Source organism: Antrostomus carolinensis, unplaced genomic scaffold (assembly GCF_000700745.2).
Source record: "Antrostomus carolinensis isolate BGI_N321 unplaced genomic scaffold, ASM70074v2 scaffold45836, whole genome shotgun sequence".
NCBI lineage: Eukaryota > Metazoa > Chordata > Aves > Caprimulgiformes > Caprimulgidae > Antrostomus > Antrostomus carolinensis.
The window spans coordinates 1-17,443 of NW_010320617.1; the positions used below are offsets into that span (position 1 = coordinate 1).

The following is a 17,443-nucleotide window of genomic DNA, read 5'->3' on the forward strand; positions in this document are numbered from 1 at the left end:
CAGCCCCGGGGAGAGTCCGGCTCGGGGTGTCACCCCAGGTGCGGGCCGGGGAGGGTCGGAGCTGCCCAGAACCGCCCTTTTCTCTTCAGGGATCACATCCAGGCTTCGTCATTCCTCTGGGAGAAACGGCGGCAGCGCTGGCTTCGTGACATCCCTCTTCCCCAGATGCATCAGCCGGGTTTGTTCACCCGGGAGCTGGAAAAACTTCCCTCTCTGCCGTTCCTGCGAGGAGGAGCAGCTCTGGGCCATCGCCTGGCTGGGAGAAAACTGCCTTCGAGTCTGAAATTTGCCACTCTGGGGCTTGTGCTTCCTTCTTGGTGCCCAAGAAGTGGGACTGCTGCTGCTCCACACCGCAGCACCTCAGCCTCCCAAGTGCCACCACCGCGTCCCCAAGCCTTTCCTCCCCGCCTTTCCGTTCAGCCCTCGGTGTTGTCTGATCCTTGGGATTCAGGACACTCTGCTCCAAGATTCCCTAGTAGATCAGGTCAGGTTGGTGACACAGGACTGCAGGTCTTTTCATCATCAGATTCACATAGCAGCTCAACCTTTCCTACTCCTGGACCTTAAACATGATGAATTTTTTTCAGGGTTCATGATCTGGCTGCACAGGCTACGGCGGTGTCTTGATTTGCTTTGTGTTTTTCCCCAGGTTTGTTGGTGAAGTCACCAATGGAAATGGGGAGCAACAGCACTGAGAAGTTTTACAGGATCCCCAAAGGAAAAGGTCCGCACTCGGTTGGATGTACAGACCTGATGACAGAAGATGCAGTTGAGGTAAAGCCCTCAGTTCTTCCTCCTTCAGATATAAGCCACAATGTTGGTGAAACAACTTGCTGTAGTTTTACAGATGAACTAAATGGAAGGTCTGGTGCCCCATGGCTGACACTCACAGCTGAGCTTTCTATCCTTTCTGTCCCAGTGAAGGATGTGTACTGGGCACAGTTCAGAAAATATCAAGTATTTCCAGGAACTGATTCAATTTACCAGGTGGATGTAACCTGCAAGTCTTCCCCATGGCTACTTCCTCCTAATATCCTTACCTTCCTGATTCATCTAACAAGATACTGCAGAGAAACGGTGTCTTCCTGGAACCCATGGTTCCTCCCATCCACCCCACCACTCCCTTCTGCGCTGGGCTCCTGGGAACACTCCATGCACAGTCTCTGTGACGGTAGCTGTTCCCATCACGAAGATCCCAACGGGATTTGGTAGGGTTGGGTGATGAGGGTATATCTTGTTTCAACTGTAGGGTAAAGCATGAGATGTCTTCCCAAAATGTTATCTATCTGAAAAAGAACAGGATGTCAGTTATGCAAGTGGTTAGTACAGAGAGAAGCCATGGTAAGATGGGGGCAGTACATTGCCAGCTAATGAGCTCACTTATTTATGGGTTTCCATTTCAAATCTTCTTGCTTTTTAATTTTCCTGTGAGAATACGCCTGCATTTACACTGGGGTTTTTCTTCTCAGCCTAGCCAGGTACCGTGGAACTCATCATCACTTTGTAGTGGTTATTCATATGTTTTCCTCTACTCTACTGAGCTTACTCTGTATTAGCACAAAGAAGCAATTGGTTTCACTTTGCAATCAGCCCATGTGTTTTTCTTAGATAAGCAATTTGTATAATTACAGGTTTCTCAGGTGTAGATAATGAACCTCTTTCGGGTAAGCAGTTAGTCACCTGGGGATGTTCACTGGGACTATTCTGGGATCAAATTAATATCATTACCAGTGTGGATGAAGGTTTGGTGATTTCTTCTTTAATGGTCCTTGTGTCAAAGGTTGATTTGAGTGTGATGAGTAAATAGAAACAAGCTTAATTAAACAAGCTTTTTGTGCACGTTGTGTATGAAACCGATAAATTAATGTTCAAGAAACCAGACTTTATTCCAAAGCTCAGGTTCTTTTTGGCCCTAGACTTGTTAAAACAAAAGTTTTAACAGTGGGAACAAGACAGTGAATTTAACTAGTGTGTCGCAAATTCCCTTGCAAACCAGGAAGTAAGAATGCAAATTACACACAGTTCATCTGCTGAGAGATCATTAAATTCATCGCAGAGACAAAAAGATAGGGGCATAGGATTGGCATCAAAGCCTGTATAGGATAAGAATCTTCTCGTGAGATTCTCTTGAGCTGTCATTCTTGCATCTGAAGCCCTTGAAATAAATGGTTTTATGTTCCTTTTTCTTTGCCATATAAAAATAAATATAATTTTTAATTTTTTTTCCCCCCTCCTAATCCCAGGGAAGCTTCTTGCGCCTGTATTATCCATCATGCGATGCCACAGATAACGAAGAGGCACCATGGATTCCAGATAAAGAGTACTATCAGGGGCTCTCTGACTTCCTTAACATGTACCGAGTTGTAGGAGAAAGGCTTTTCCAGTACTATGTTGGTAAGACTGGTTCTGGTTTTATTCCTCAACTAGTACAAGGGCTTGAGCCCCCTATGGAGGTCGTTGCCTCACTGCTCCATTGCTGCAGGACTGAAAACTAGTTTCTCCTGAGGAAGTGTATGTGTTTGGGGGAGGGTTTGTGTAGTGATCTCAATGCTGAATGTGACCAAGTCCTCAGGCAGATCCCCCCCAGTCCCTGACTGCTTTGAATAAGAGTGTCTGGACAGTTGGCTCTAGGAAGAGCTTGGGTAAGCTGCACCTATGTGTCGGGATTTAAATCCCACAAGGAAATGTGCAAATATACAAGGGTCAGATAGATGCTAAGGTCTGAATCCCAGCAAGACTTGGATGCTTGACTGTTCTTGAAAATCTGTCCTCGTTGGGTTTAAGAGGCCTGGTGCTAGGCTGTGGATGGGAAGAGGAGCAGGAAAAGATCTTCTGCCAAGTGGAAAGTAATTGCAGAATCAAATCCTTATTTGTCTCCTGCATTTTAAGGATGAGATTTGGTACCTTATCTTAAGATGATTGCTTGGAAATCAGTGGTCACCAGACTCTTGGCATCTCTCCTACAGGAGCAAATGTTTTCTGTCATTTTAGGAATAACAGTATCCACTTATATTTATATCTAGGTTCAGTGACCTGTCCTGCAAAGTCAAATGCTGCTTTTAAGCCGGGAGAAAAATACCCACTCCTCATTTTTTCCCATGGACTTGGAGCTTTTCGGTAATTCTGCAGTTTGTTGACAAACTATTTTTGTCCTCTGTGGAGACAGCACTCTCTTTTGGACAGATTTTCAGTAGGGGGGTGAGATCCCTGTTGTGGTTGAAACAGATTTGAAGAGCAGGCTGCTGCATATCAGTATGCCTCCACTGAAATCAACAGCAGTAAATAAAAGTGGGGTTGATATAATTATTTGTGTTTTCTGCATTTTAAAGGATGAACGTATTTACCGATCCATAAGCACACTGTGAAGATTAGCTGGTTGATTTTTGGAGAGCTCTTTGAAGATTCAAAGTGGTGTATGTGCTACTTTTTAAAAAAAAATCATTAGCATTTTGCCTTCTGAATAGCTAGCAAAACAGTAACATGGTGACTGGCATACAAAAGCCAGTCTGGCTAGCAAATTCACACAGAATTCACACTGATTGAGGGCTAGAGCATATGTAGTTTTGTCATTGTTTAAAGAGCGGTGTAATTGAAATAATTCTGCATGCACATGTCTCACCAGAGTGTGGTTTTGATTGCAGGACAATCTATTCTGCTATTTGCATAGAGATGGCTTCCCAGGGCTTCATAGTGGCTGCTGTGGAGCACAGGTGAGTGAGTATACCACACATTTTTGAGTTCTGATGGAAAGAAACTTTCTCACGTTGAATAGGATGTTATTTATTGCAAAGAATTTAGGATTTTTTAAAAAAAAGAAAAACTAAGAGATGTTCTTCAGCCTTGCCCACACCCCCTGTTTCTCTAGTTCAGCTCTTATCTAAGCAAAGGGAATTTGCTTAGATAAGCCCTTGAATGAAAAGTCTCATGGTAGATATCATTCATCATTCTTAAGGCATGCTGGTTTTCTCTCTCTTATTGTTAGAACCTGGAGAATATAAAGGAGGTGGGAGTTTTGGTGGGGTTATTGCTTTATTTAGAAAGTCTGTCTACACTCAGTTGTGATTGCAGCAGCGCACTGGTTGGTAGCTTGGATCTTTTGAGATAAGTGAAATCTAAAACTTCTGCTGATTTCATCCCAAACCAAATGGAATACATCTCCAGAAATAACCTTTTGTTGATATTGCAGAGATGAATCTGCTTCAGCAACGTATTATTGTAAAAAAAGGTCAGTTTCTGAACCACTGGAAGAGTCTAACTCAAACATGGAGAAGGAGTGGATCTACTACAGGAAACTCAAAACTGGAGAGGAAGAGCGCTGTTTGCGCCACAAGCAGGTACTCATCCTAGGTCTGTGCTCTAGGAAGCGAGGCAGGAGTGGTGTGTTCAGGACTAACTAGCAGGCTCTTTCCCTTTGGCCATGTCTGCAGTCTTCTGCCGTGACTCGGGGGACAGATAAAAATGCATCAAGTCTTGTGTTCCTGAAGATGGGAAGGCCAGCAATAGCTTTCTTCAGAGTGTCAACTACTTCCTCAACAAAGCTTTCTCATGAAGTTGCACTGTGGAGCTTAGTCAGCTGTTTCCCCTCTGGTTCCACTCAATTTTCTGTTTCTTCTCTGTGTCTTCACACTTTTGCTGCCCCACCCGGTCTTTAAATGACAGAGTGTTGAATTCAAATGGTTGTGTGGCCTTAGGCTTGCTTTAGCTTTTGTTTACTGTTCGATAGCAAGATGAATCATGGCTGCTCTAAGGGGGACGTTTGCTTCGTCATCTTCAACACACTCCCACGTGGTTTATAGCAATGTAAACAATGCAGACTTCCTGATTATAAGCAGCACCCACGCTAGATATGATATGGCCATACTGATGAGCTCCTCCAAGCGTAGACTTGACCTTTAAAATATGGGAGTGTTTTCTTCCAGCTGACACAAACTGAGCCAGGGAGGTGTTTCACTGTATCTCCCTGGGACACTCCGACAGCAGTGCAAGTGTCATTTCCTGTGTGCATACAACATCCTACTTACGAGGATAAATATGTAAAGTCTTGAGCTTGCAAATAACTTCCAGAAGCTGTTGCCTGCAAATTTCACTATTGGAGAAGTCAGGAGATGGAAATTTGAAATTCAGTGATGTACAGGCATCTTGCTGGCTGCCGGCACGCTGCAGTTCCCAAGGACGCTACTGCTCTTTGGTTCTGTTTGAAATTTTTCTTTTACTAAAATCATAGAATGGTTTGGGTTGGAAGGGACCTTAAAGATCATCCAGTTCCAACCCTCCAACATCAGCAGGGACACCTTCCACTAGACCAGGTTGCTCAAAGCCTCATCCAGCCTGGCCTTAAACACTTCCAGGGAGGAGCATCCACAGCTTCTCTGGGCAACCTGTTCCAGTGTCTCACCACCCTCACAGGGAAGAACTTCTTCCTAATATCTCATCTAAACCTACCCTCTTTCAGTTTAAACCCATTTCCCCCTGTTCTGTCACTAACTGCTCTTATGAAAAGTCCTTCCCCAGCTTTCAGGTACTGGGAGGCTGCTATAAGATCTCCCCAGAGCCTTCTCTTCTCCAGGCTGAACAGCTCCAACTCTCAGCCTGTCTTCATAGGAGAGGTGCTCCAGCCCTCGGATCATCCTCGTGGCCTCCTCTGGACTTGTTCTAGCTGCTCCAGGTCTCTCTTGTGTTGGGGGCTTCAGAACTGGATGCAGTACTCCAGGTGGGGCCTCACAAGAGCAGAGTAGAGGGGGAGAATCACCTCCCTCGACCTGCTGGCCACACTTCAAAACCACTTCTTATACTGAACAATTAAAATCTTTATTTGCAACAGCTTTACTACAGTTTTCAAGAATGTGTATGTAAATAAAACAGGCAGGTTTCTTGGCTCTTTCTTATTTTGGGTTTATCCGGTGCAAAGACAGTTTCAAAGCTATGATGCAGATGGGGCAAGTGATGTAATGACATTTGCTCATCAAAGTGAGCATGAGGAGGAGCAGCAGCGAGCCAGCTTTCCTCCTAGTTGTGTAACTGAAGTCTTTGTACATCCCCACAACCCCTTCTCTGAGTAGTGACAGGACGAAGGAGTTGAAGGTCTTTAGTGCACGTTACAGGGATAAATTCCTCCACGTGCAGAGGATCTATGCAAGAGCTTCAACTCTTTGGACATCCAAAAGTCAGTTTTGTTGACCAGACCTTGTCAGAGTTTCATTTTACAGATCCATTCTGCAGTTCAGAGCAGTTGTTACTGTATCAGACACTTGGGGGGAAAAAATCAGACCAAGTCTTGTGTCTAAAGGGCCAGCAAGCCTGGCAGATGTCTGATAATTCCTTCCACTGCTCTGCTCCAACTTCTCTTTCTCCCCAGGTGCAGCAGAGAGCACAGGAGTGCATCAAAGCTCTCAACCTCATTCTTAAAATAAATGCAGGAGAGGAAGTAATGAATGTACTACATTCAAACTTTGACTGGAATAGCCTAAAGGTGAGTGAAAGGCAGTGACTGCATTTTGTTTGATGCCTAATAATGCTTCTGGTTTTGCTCTTCCATTTCTAAATGGTCCCTGTAAACTATTCTGAAGATCACACTGTAGATCTATGAACATATTCTCAGATCATCCCAAGCTGGATAGATAGTAATGGAGCTGAAACTATGTTTTTCCCACTTCAATAGGATCTATTGCATTAAAAAAATATTCCCTTAAAAAAAAAAAAGTTTGGGAAAGAAAGTCTCTTACAGCACCTGGATTTTTTTGACAGGATTCTGTTGATACTAGCAGAATAGCTGTGATGGGACACTCTTTTGGTGGTGCTACAGTTATTGAGAGTCTCAGCAAAGAAATAAGATTCAGGTAAGTATGCAAAACAAGGCAAGAGACATTTAGACCTTGAGGGGTCTGGAGCAGAGGACCTTACCTAAGATCCCCCAACTACTAATTACCTCTTGATGGAAAGTTCTGTTTGCCATGTCCTGTTTTCTCAAGGCATGCTTCCTTCAACTGTGAGGATGTGGTGGAACATAATCACTATATCATTATATCATGATACTGTGGGACCCTGGCAGAAGCTCCTGTGCCCAACTGCACCTGGCACTGGAGACCAACAAATGCAATAATGGATTAATTCTCTTCCCCCAGAGTAGAAGTATTTCAAAACAAAATGATTCATTATTCTGTTTACCTGTTCAGTATCAGAGAGTTCCTCTTTGCCATGTCTCCTGCAAATCAAAGCATGCTGAGAACTTCCAGACAAAGCTTTCTGCTTCTGTGACCATATCCAGTTGTTTTTGACAGGTGTGGCATTGCCCTGGATGCATGGATGCTTCCCGTAGGTGATGACATTTACCAAAACAGTGTCCAGCAACCACTGCTTTTTATCAACTCTGAAAAATTCCAGTGGGCTGATAATATCTTAAAGATGAAGAAGGTCGGCTCCAATGACACAAACAAGAAAATGATCACTATCAAGTAAGTGTTCAGGTTCCTTTGTTTCTGTGGTGGAAGGTGAATCGTTACTGTCTTGTTGGAGCTGTTCAGTTACATGTAACTCCTGAAATTAACCTCGTTTATCTTCTTCTGCTAAAGAAAACAGCATAAGATGTGTGTCTGTCTTTGAAGAATTCTGTGCAACTCAGGCTTTGAATCAGACAACTGCGTTCTTACAAGCCTGTTGATCATTGTTCTATTTGCAGGGGGTCAGTACATCAGAGCTTTCCTGATTTTACATTTGTGAGTGGAGAAATCATTGGAAGATTTTTCAAATTAAAAGGAGAAATAGATCCAAATGAAGCTATTGATATAAGCAACCACGCTTCATTAGCCTTCCTGCAGAAACATTTGAGTAAGTATCTCTTTACAGCAAAGTATGAAGTTAATATTTAATTCCTATGAAGCTTTTTAATATAACCATTCTATTTAGAACAAGATTAAGTGTGTCAGAAAAGTTTAAGTAGAAAAAAAGAGATCTGTTAATTACTTTTGTGATCTAAGCAATTCAGAGGAGGAACATTGCCATTTTGTTGTAATACATAAAAACCCAGAGTGTCATTTTTTTTTCCTCCTTAAAACATCACACCTCCCCTACTTTGCCAAGTTCATTCATCTGTCCTATAGTTTAATTTTTGAGTGTAGCTTTACAAAAAGCTGACTACTTAATTCATTACCACTTGGGTTTTCTTCCCCCCATTTTATAGGTCTTAAGAAAGATTTTGATAAGTGGGATTCTCTTGTGGATGGTGTTGGACCCAATGTTATTCCTGGTACCAATATTGACTTATCTCCAGCTGAACCTGAATAAGGAATACAAAGAAGTACTGAAAATGCCATGGACATCAGGACACTAATGGCGTTGCTCAGACATGTGATGGTGGTGGCCACCTACACAGCTTTTGGAATGTGGAATGAAAAAAATACAAGGCATTAGGTTACGTTATCATCACAATGTAGAGAGGTTTAGTTCAAATGAGTTTGTAGGATTCACTGAAATACTGCAACAGGGCAACTTCTGCTTTATAGGCAGCTAGGGGAAAACCACGTGATGGTAACTTCAATGCTCTTTCTGGTTTTGACTTAGAATCAAGTTTGCAGAGGGAGATTAAGCTCCAAGGAATTCAAGCTGAGCTTTAAGTCAGTTGGCATCTAGCAAGCCTTTCTGCAGTGTAAGAAAACAAAATCTTTCATGTTATTAAACTACTTAATATTTCAGCTGTGGTCTGACAACAATACAGAGGTAGAGAAGGTTTTTGCTCCTAGTCTGAGAGGTGCCAGTGGAAGCTGTTAAAAACTGTCTTATTTTAATAAGTTACAGTAAAAGCTACAGGAAGTAGTACAAGATAACAGAGAAAGGGGTTTGTTCAGACACAGGACTTCTCATATGAACTTAAATCCACTTACATTTAAGATCTGTGTTTACTGCCACACTCAGAGGATGTTTCCATTCCAAAAGCTGCTGAAATAGTCACTCTTGTAGCAACTGTAATTAATTCCCCACAGGCAAAGCTCCAAGCAGTGCCTTGCTTGTTAATCTATTACCACTATCACTCAGTCATACTGCTGTAGGTGAAATTACAGAAGAGATGTGTCACTTCTACCCCTCCATTGATAAAAGGAGTATTAAGCATTGCTTGATCATCTGGATGTCTCTTGTGCTTGTAATACTCTCCAGGCACTTGTCTTTGTCCAGGTACTAGCATTAGTGTCTGTATCTGTCAGTAGAAACAGTTGACTATGTGGTTGGGTAAAGAAGGCTCTGATTTTCAGTACAAAATTCTTAGAAGCTGCCATGTGGAAGGCTGACCTCTAAATGAATAAGCCTTGTGAAAGAGGGACTACTTCTAATCGGGTTACAACCAACTGAAGCAAGCAGAACAAGCACAGCAGTTAACAGTGTAATTCAGGATTTATATAATCTGTGATCTTAACATGAGATTGCAACAACATCTAGGACTTGTTTTTCAGAATTTAATTAAATTCTCTCCAGCTGACCATCATGCATTGTCTTTATTAAAGGAATCAACATGCAAGTGTTTCACTTACTGAGTGAGCACTAACATTTGAGATCTACTGTGATCCTCACCCAGACTATTACATTGTCAGAGATCTGGGGGTTCCTAAAACATTACGGCAGCATGAAAAATCCATAGCCTCTGAAGAGGAGGAAGAACCTATGCCATACAGGACCACAGAACAGGACTGGAAAATAGAAACCTCTTCAACACATGAGGTAGAGAATAAAAGGTGAGATAAACTACAGCTGTTTTCAGGAGAAGCTCTTACCCCACTGCACAGGTGCAGCAGCAAAACCATTCTACTAGGTCTCCTTTGTGTTTATGGGAAAAGCTTTACCTTTCATCAGAGCAATTAAAGCCAGGTCATAAATACAAGTTCTATTTTATACATGACACTCTGATGTTTCAAAGCATTCACCATAGCTCACAGTGCTCTAGAGAGCTGTTTAGGCTCAAACCAGAACCAGTAACTGCAGAATGCTAATGCATAGGGAAAGGACACAAGTCATCAACAAAACACAGAGCATATGCCAACCAAAGCTTTATTCCAGCTTCTTCCCTTGCTTTACAACGGCACCAAATGCAAGTTTTCAACCCAAAACAACTGTTCCCCTACAGAGAAAAAATTTCTCCCTCTACAAACAACAAAAAAACCCCCTTTCAACTGTTCTGAGAGGAAAAAAAAAAACCACCCTCCCACACTTAACAATGCAACTTCTCAAAAAGCAAACATAAGCAAGCAGTGTTGTGCAACACAGTAGCCTATACAGCAACTCACAAGAAACCTTTGTTCAAGAACCACCCACCAACAGCTGGATATAAATTAGCACACCCACAGATTCAGTAAGGAATCCCAGTCAAGAGGTAAATTCTTATTTAAGCAAAGAAAGCACAGCTCTAAGAAGCCAAGCTGACAACAGCAGTCTACCAACAAGCACTGTTCCTTGACAGGGAAGTATGGTAGTGACAGGAATTTGCTCAGTTAGGTAGAAGAAACACTTCAGTGCTTTGCTTGTGTTCTTTTTCCTCATGAAAACACATTTTCATGGGAATGTTTGTGTACACAGGTACTTGTTCAGTTTCACGTGGTGGGTGAACCTGTCACTTGGTTTCAGGAATGTTTGAAGATGTGAGCATCTTCATCTAAATCTGAACTGCAGCCAGGTTGCTGTTCTACAGGGAATAAAAACAGATTAGACTCGTCAAGATGTTTCTATAAACATGTATAAATGCATTAATATCTAAAGTCATAGTTCTACAAGGCTTTAGAATAATGTCATCAACATATCGGGCCATATTAAAAAACTACACTGACACAAAGTTATCATATAAGGTTAAGACACTTGAAACAACAGAACTGCCCAAGAAGATGAAGCAAGCAGTGCTCCCAGATTTCAGTTACAAGTTCGAGCCACTCCATCCCTCATTGGGCTTAAAGCCACTGCAGGAGTTTTTGCATCCTATGGACCAGGTACCTTCTACTCAAACTGCCTTTCCAGGCAGTGGCCCACATGTGCAGCAAGACCCATGTGGTCTGTGCCACATGGCTCGTGACCTTAGCTCATGATTCTGCACTGTTGCTGAGAGGATGCGTACACTAATACTGTGAAAAGTATTCAAGAACAGAGATAATGGACAAATTTGGACAATAATAATTAGCAACCAAAGGGCGGGGGGGGGAACCTACAATTAAGTGGTAAAAACCGTGGAAGTATCAAAACCAGAAACAGCAAGATCAAGAATAACTCCACATTCGAGTGATGCAATTGAGGGAGGATTTGTAGATTCATTAGTTTAACTTTTTAATCAAGTTAACTGCTTTTTTTCCTAACAGGTAACAATCTCAGTATCAGTATTTGTTACCCATAAACCAGCCAGCTTCCAGTACAGTTGTACTGAAATACAGTGACCAATTCAGTCACTGAAAACACAAATGCTACCACTGCTTCAGCTCAGTTCAGTCTCCGTTACACAACCACTGGTCAAGCACAGGAACAGATTGCCCAGAGCAGTTCTGGAGTCTCCATCCCTGGATAGATTCCAGACCAAGAGGGAAGGTCCTAAGCAACCTGATCTAGTTGACCCTGCTTTGAGCACCTCCAACAGACCCTTTCAACCAAAACTGCTCTATGATTCCATAGATTTCTAGAAATACTATATAATCAGAAAGAACCTGTACTGTTTTCTTTAGCACACTGAACAGTAGTTCACCAGTAACACTCTGAAATTTTAAAGTAACAATAAACATGTACATGCACTATTCACAAGCTATCCTTACAACAACTAAGAGGTATTATTATGGGTTTAGATTCATAGACCAAGATCTATCGGAGCATTCAAATCCCAAAATACAATGTTTAGTAGATTCTGCCTAGCAGTTGCTCAGCTTGCCTTAGAAATGTGAGCAAGAGTAACATGCTGGTGGCCAAAACTCAAAACCCTACCAAAATCTGTAACTTAGGTGTGTACCACCCCAGCTTGCCCAAGAGGCTCAATCCACTAGGCTGAATAAATAAATAATAAATTGATTTCTAATCAAGACACAGTAGCAGCTTTCACTGCATGAATTCACCATTAAACTGACAGCACATAAGCTAATGCTACTAAGAAAATTACAATAAAGTATTAGAGTAAATTAATAACCTCAAAAAAAAAAAAAAAAGTGTTTCAACTGTATGTTATAAAATAAAGCATTTTCTAGAAAATTAGAAAGCATCCAAACACTCAGTACCCAACCTCTTTGGGAGGTTTAAGGTATTCTTACCTTGAAGTAAGGACTCCTCTGGTAAGGACTGCAAGTTTTCTGTTGCAGGAGTGATTGCCTAAACAAACAGGGATTCTGTTAGGGAGCTGGACTATTGCCAAGATAGTTTTCCATTGAGGTGCTTCCTTTAATACTAGATTAACTTTTTACATCAGCACTGCTAAGCTCTTATTTACCACTGGTTTCCCCCCTTATAACTCAATAGAGAAGCCTTCTGCCCACTTTTTGCTTTGATGCAAAAACTGCACCTGAAGAATGAACTGGAAATTCATTCTGTTATCACTGACTGGACTAGATGATCTTTCGAGGTCCCTTCCAATCCCTAACATGCTGTGATCATCATCAGTAGCATGGCTGATGGCCTGAGACTTGGGTTCTAGACATGACTTTTTCATTTGTTGGTACTTCATGAAGTACACTGCTGCAAACTTTACTATCATTTCCTAATTACTTTTTAATATAACTATTTTTCATGATTTACCAGTTAAGTTACACACTCTACTAGCATGATCTGTCAGAAGCCACATGTTGGCATTGTTCTGCAGTTCTTGTTTAATAGCAGCCTTCCAGTAACGCTTCTTCCTTCAGGCTGTTTTCATTAATCTATTGCCAGACTGAATTCACAGTCCTCGGTCCAAATGGCTGACAGTTTATATAAATCTATATAAATAGTTTACATAAATTATACCAGTTATATAATATAGATTTGTACACATTTTTATAGTCTCTATAGAGATCTATTAGAAAAGGAGAGACAATATGGTGTCTTAAAGAAAAATACTTTGCTTCTAGTGGTTAACATGAATGCACAGATTTAGATTAATGCTACTTTGCCTTTCTGTTCTCATGATGACACAGGCAGAATCACAATTAAATTCAGAACGCCTCTTCTAAAAATTGGTACTGTCCTGCCCAGTCCACTCCCACACTGCCATACCTCAGATGATCTGCAAGCCCAGTCAGGAATACCATTCCAGACATTCTCAGGATCCACAATCTCCTCATTGCCGCTGAAGAGATTCAAGACCTGTACAGACAGAGCCAAATCATATCTAGCACAGCACTGGATCCTGAGAATATACTCAGCAGCAAATAAGACATAGTGGTAGGAAAAGACAATTGAGGACTCCATGCCTTGGAGAAGGCTTTCAGTCTGGATCTTGCAAGGAAGAGCAAGTTAACCTCTAATAAAGCTGAATATTGCTACTGAATCTGCTCAGCTCTCTCCTGGGCTTCTAACCCGAGTATGGTGAGAGAGGAAGGCTGGAAAACACCTACTAGATGATAACCAGGAAAAAACTGATGAATAGAGATATCCCTGTACCTGACACTGACACTCATCTGAACGCAGCTGAGGTCAGACACCCAAGGAAAGTACTAGCAAAAGAGCTGGCTTCCATGATCTCGGGCATTCAATCTTCCAAAGTTACTGTTATTAAATGATCTTTTGGATTTGCAACCTTAAGTCACAAAACTTAAAGGCCCTTTTATGTAAGTATGGCTGCATATGTGTACATACACACACAATCCCCCTGAACTGGAGGAAGACTTCTCACTTGTCTCACAGCTTAAACAGAACAAGGCAGCCCATTAGATTATAATCAACCATTAAAGATAACTCCCACCAACCACTAACTCAACACACATTTCACTGAAGTAGGAATAGTTGTGTATTCATTATTAATTACAGTATAATTTAAGTTTCTTACCAAGTTTCTACTGTTCTAGCACTAATTTGACAGGCTGAAAGAGTTGGGACTGTTGAGCCTGGAGAAGAGAAGGCTCCGAGGAGATCTTATAGCGGCCTCCCAGTACCTGAAGGGGCTACAAGAAAGCTGGGGAGGGACTTTTCATAAGGGCAGTTAATGACAAAACAAGGGGAAATGTGTTTAAGTTGTATGAGGGGAGGTTTAGATTAGATATTAGGAAGAAGTGCTTCACTGTCAGGGTGGTCAGACACTGGAACAGGTTGCCCAAGGAAGTTGTGGATGCTCCTCCCTGGAAGTGTTCAAGGCCAGGTTGGATGAGGCTTTGAGCAACCTGGTCTAGTGGAAGGTGTCCCTGCTGATGGCAGGGGGGTTGGAACTGGATGATCTTTAAGGTCCCTTCCAACCCAAACCATTCTATGATTCTATGAAACATTTAATGGTAACACAGGTCCACAGCAGAACATTAACTTGCAGGCCAGACAGAACCACATGCATACAAGTGTGCATCTCAAACTGGAGTCACATCCTTCAGTCTTCCCAGTCAATGCAGAGGAATAAGATGTGAAGGGAATACCAAGTGTTGACATACAGCATCCACTCACTTTGAGACACTGCTGTTTCTGTGTAGTCTATAAGTCTAGAATCAGCCTTGGCAATACTAAGTCTTAAATTCTGTAAGAGACTTCTGTAAAATATTCAAAGTTTGGAGGAAGACCAAAGAAGGAACAGATCTTAAGACTGCAGAAAGAACAATTAAACCATACTTACCTTGGTACCTTTTTCAGACACCTCCAAAATGCGAGCCTCGCACCATTTTAGAGAGGTCCACACCACACATTTGGAACCAACAGCAAAGCCCTTCAGATTACAAGTATACTCATTGTGTTCTACAAAAATGATGACATATCAATGAAGGAGGAAGAAGGAAAAAAAAACCCAAACAAACAACACAAAACCAACCCCTCCAAAAATCTCCAATGCCTCACAACCCTGCTCCCTTACTCCCCCTGCCTCCCTCCAAACTGCTTTCACTTAAATATTTGAGAGTTAAAAATCTGTCATCCTGAACAGTCTTGAAAATATATTTTATGTTCAGAAATCAATTTGCAATCATAAAATCATTAACCACTCAAAGTAACATTAGTTGCTGTTAGACTGCCCGTGAGATATTACACTTAGTCATATGTCTTTAGTCATCAGAGCATACTGACATTAACACTAATATAGTAACTTATTAGGGAATTAAAAATTAGATTTCTACAATAAAGCTATTCTCATGTTTATGTGCACAACATTTTGATTATTTATCTCCTTAAAATGAGATACTTTACCTGCACCACAGTCTGCCAAGTTCCCATTTTGCTTTTTTTCTACTTCTTCATCCTCAAGCTTACAGTCTGAAGACTGCAGATGTGTATTTCCACATTCTTTAAATGAGTCAGCCAATTCTTGTTTCATCCATTCCTCTACATAACAGTCATCTTTCTTCTTCTGCCACTCCTTACATTTCTCAACTTTTGAGCCACATGACTTTACAGTGCAGACCGGCCTCTGATTTGTTAAGTCTTTTGTAAGAAATGAAAATTGACTTCCACTATTTGCAGAACTTAACAGTGCAGCGTGTTCCAACCCTAACGAGTCCGCCTCTCCATCTTCCCGAGATGGCTGCGCACCAGGCAGCACCAGTTCCAGAAGCTGCTCAATTTCAGCACCTAGCATTGACAGCATGTCATGGGTCTTCAGGTCCAGTTGTTTCTCAGGTTTACCATCAGATGGAGACAGCCTTAGGGGAAGATGCTCCGCTTCCATCCAGTCATCTTGTATAGCTTCTGCTTTATGAATTCCAGACAAATTCAATTCCAGTTTCTTTGCCTTCTCTCCCAAAGAAGGCTGAACATCAGATGGAGTCAGCTCTACAGTCTTCTCTCCATCGCTAATTGAAGGCACCACGTTCTCTCCCTCATTAAGTGATGGTAAGAGATCAAGAAAATTCAGAGCTGCCAACTCCTCTGTCTCCTCACTCACAACTGGCAGCTCAAATGATTCCCATTCCAACACTTTCTCTCTTGCTTCACTGCCCAAAGCTGTCTGCATTTCAAGTGACTCTCTTTCCAGAGCTTCCCTTGTTTCTTCACCAAAGGAGGGTGGCACTGAAGGTGCCTCTAGCTCCAGTATTAACTCATTTATATAATCATACAAAGAGTTTGTTTGTAATTGATCCAGTTCCACTAACGTCCCTGTTCCATCACTTGAAGAAGGCTGTCCCTGGAGCACTGGCAATCTTTGCTGTTCTTCTTGTTTGTTTCCTAGGAAGAGACTGGCTGCTGAAGCACTGCCTGTCAGTTCTGCTTTCAGCTCAGCAGCTTCTCGAAATGGTACCTCAGATAATTCTTGTTCTGCAGCTTTCATTTCACTCCCCAAAATATGAAGACTGCAGCTTCTCATTGGTTCTAGTAATACATTGCTATCACTCTCTCTTTCAGGCCAAAGTAACTCTTTATCAGAACTGCTTTGGTGCTCAGCTGCTTCCCATCCATCAGCGTTCCCAGATGCACACGGAACAGCTCCCACTGACACATTTGCTTCTGCAGTATTTAAACACTCCGAACTTACACCCAGGAAAAGTTCAGAACAAAGAAAGGCACTTTCACTTTCTTCCTGAGCTAATCCACAAACAGCAGCAGTTTCTCTTTTGAAACAAAGACCCATATCGTTGTTTGAACATCTGGTTTCCTTTAAGGGGGTCTCAAGGTTTGAGAAAGCGCTGTCACCAGTTCCTTTATTAGCCTTCCAAAAAGGCTTCATCTCTTCATTAATGCTCTTGCCGGAAGCTTGCAGCTTGACAACAGATAGAGGGACTTCAGAAGCTGTATCTCCCTGAGTTTCTGTTACTTCAGCTTCTAATAAGAGGTATTCAGTCATATTATAAAATTTCTCTTTCGCCTCACTAAGCCATGAGCCCTCTGAGGATTTGAAACCTGACAGGCAGCAAGCAAATGCTTGATTAGGTACTTTGAGCAATTCACATGGAATTGGTCTGATCATCTCCAAGCTCACAGCTTCCTCACTTCCATAATCCACATGTCTAACAACTACATTGTCACCTTTTACACTGGTGACTTCAGCTCTGTAGAACTTTCCATCTTGACTATATTTTGCTAGACAAATATCACCGCTTTTAATACAGGATCTGTAATTGTTCAAAGAGTTCAGTCCAAGATTTTCAGCTTCTTCTATTTTTTCTTCTATGTAGTTCATGTCTCCTGTGTTAGCACTGCGACTCCAAAAATATTCTGGACCATTTACCACCGTGACATAAATTTTTACAGTCTGACCTGCCTCTGGAAACTTCCAGATAAATGATTTACAATCACTTGCACTAGCAACTTCATTTTGTGCCTGAAGAAGCAAAGGCTCACACACAGTTACCACGTCACTGCTCTCTCTACTCTCAAGTATTTCTGTTGAACAAGATCTTTC

General features: G+C 41.8%; 2 protein-coding genes across 2 annotated transcripts in view; one reads left to right on the forward strand and one right to left on the reverse strand.

Moving 5' to 3' along the window:
• The first annotated feature begins 109 nt into the window (after nucleotides 1-109).
• PLA2G7 (phospholipase A2 group VII) lies at nucleotides 110-8,417 on the forward strand. Its single transcript, XM_010169644.2, is given in 13 exon segments — nucleotides 110-224; nucleotides 355-457; nucleotides 460-484; nucleotides 650-774; nucleotides 2,244-2,394; nucleotides 3,024-3,117; nucleotides 3,642-3,710; nucleotides 4,187-4,334; nucleotides 6,356-6,469; nucleotides 6,745-6,836; nucleotides 7,278-7,451; nucleotides 7,676-7,824; nucleotides 8,177-8,417. Coding segments are annotated over 13 exon segments (1,407 nt in total). The 5' UTR covers nucleotides 110-165; the 3' UTR covers nucleotides 8,281-8,417.
• A 2,154-nt stretch (nucleotides 8,418-10,571) lies between these two features.
• The window catches only part of TDRD6 (tudor domain containing 6), a gene marked incomplete at its 5' end in the record, with an annotated part of 11,074 nt that continues 4,202 nt past the window's right edge, over nucleotides 10,572-17,443 (reverse strand). The window contains 5 exon segments of the mRNA XM_029085361.1: nucleotides 10,572-10,663; nucleotides 12,255-12,312; nucleotides 13,192-13,281; nucleotides 14,732-14,850; nucleotides 15,295-17,443. The exon segment at nucleotides 15,295-17,443 is cut by the window's right edge and continues 17 nt beyond it. Coding sequence (XP_028941194.1) covers nucleotides 10,572-10,663; nucleotides 12,255-12,312; nucleotides 13,192-13,281; nucleotides 14,732-14,850; nucleotides 15,295-17,443 — 2,508 coding nt within the window.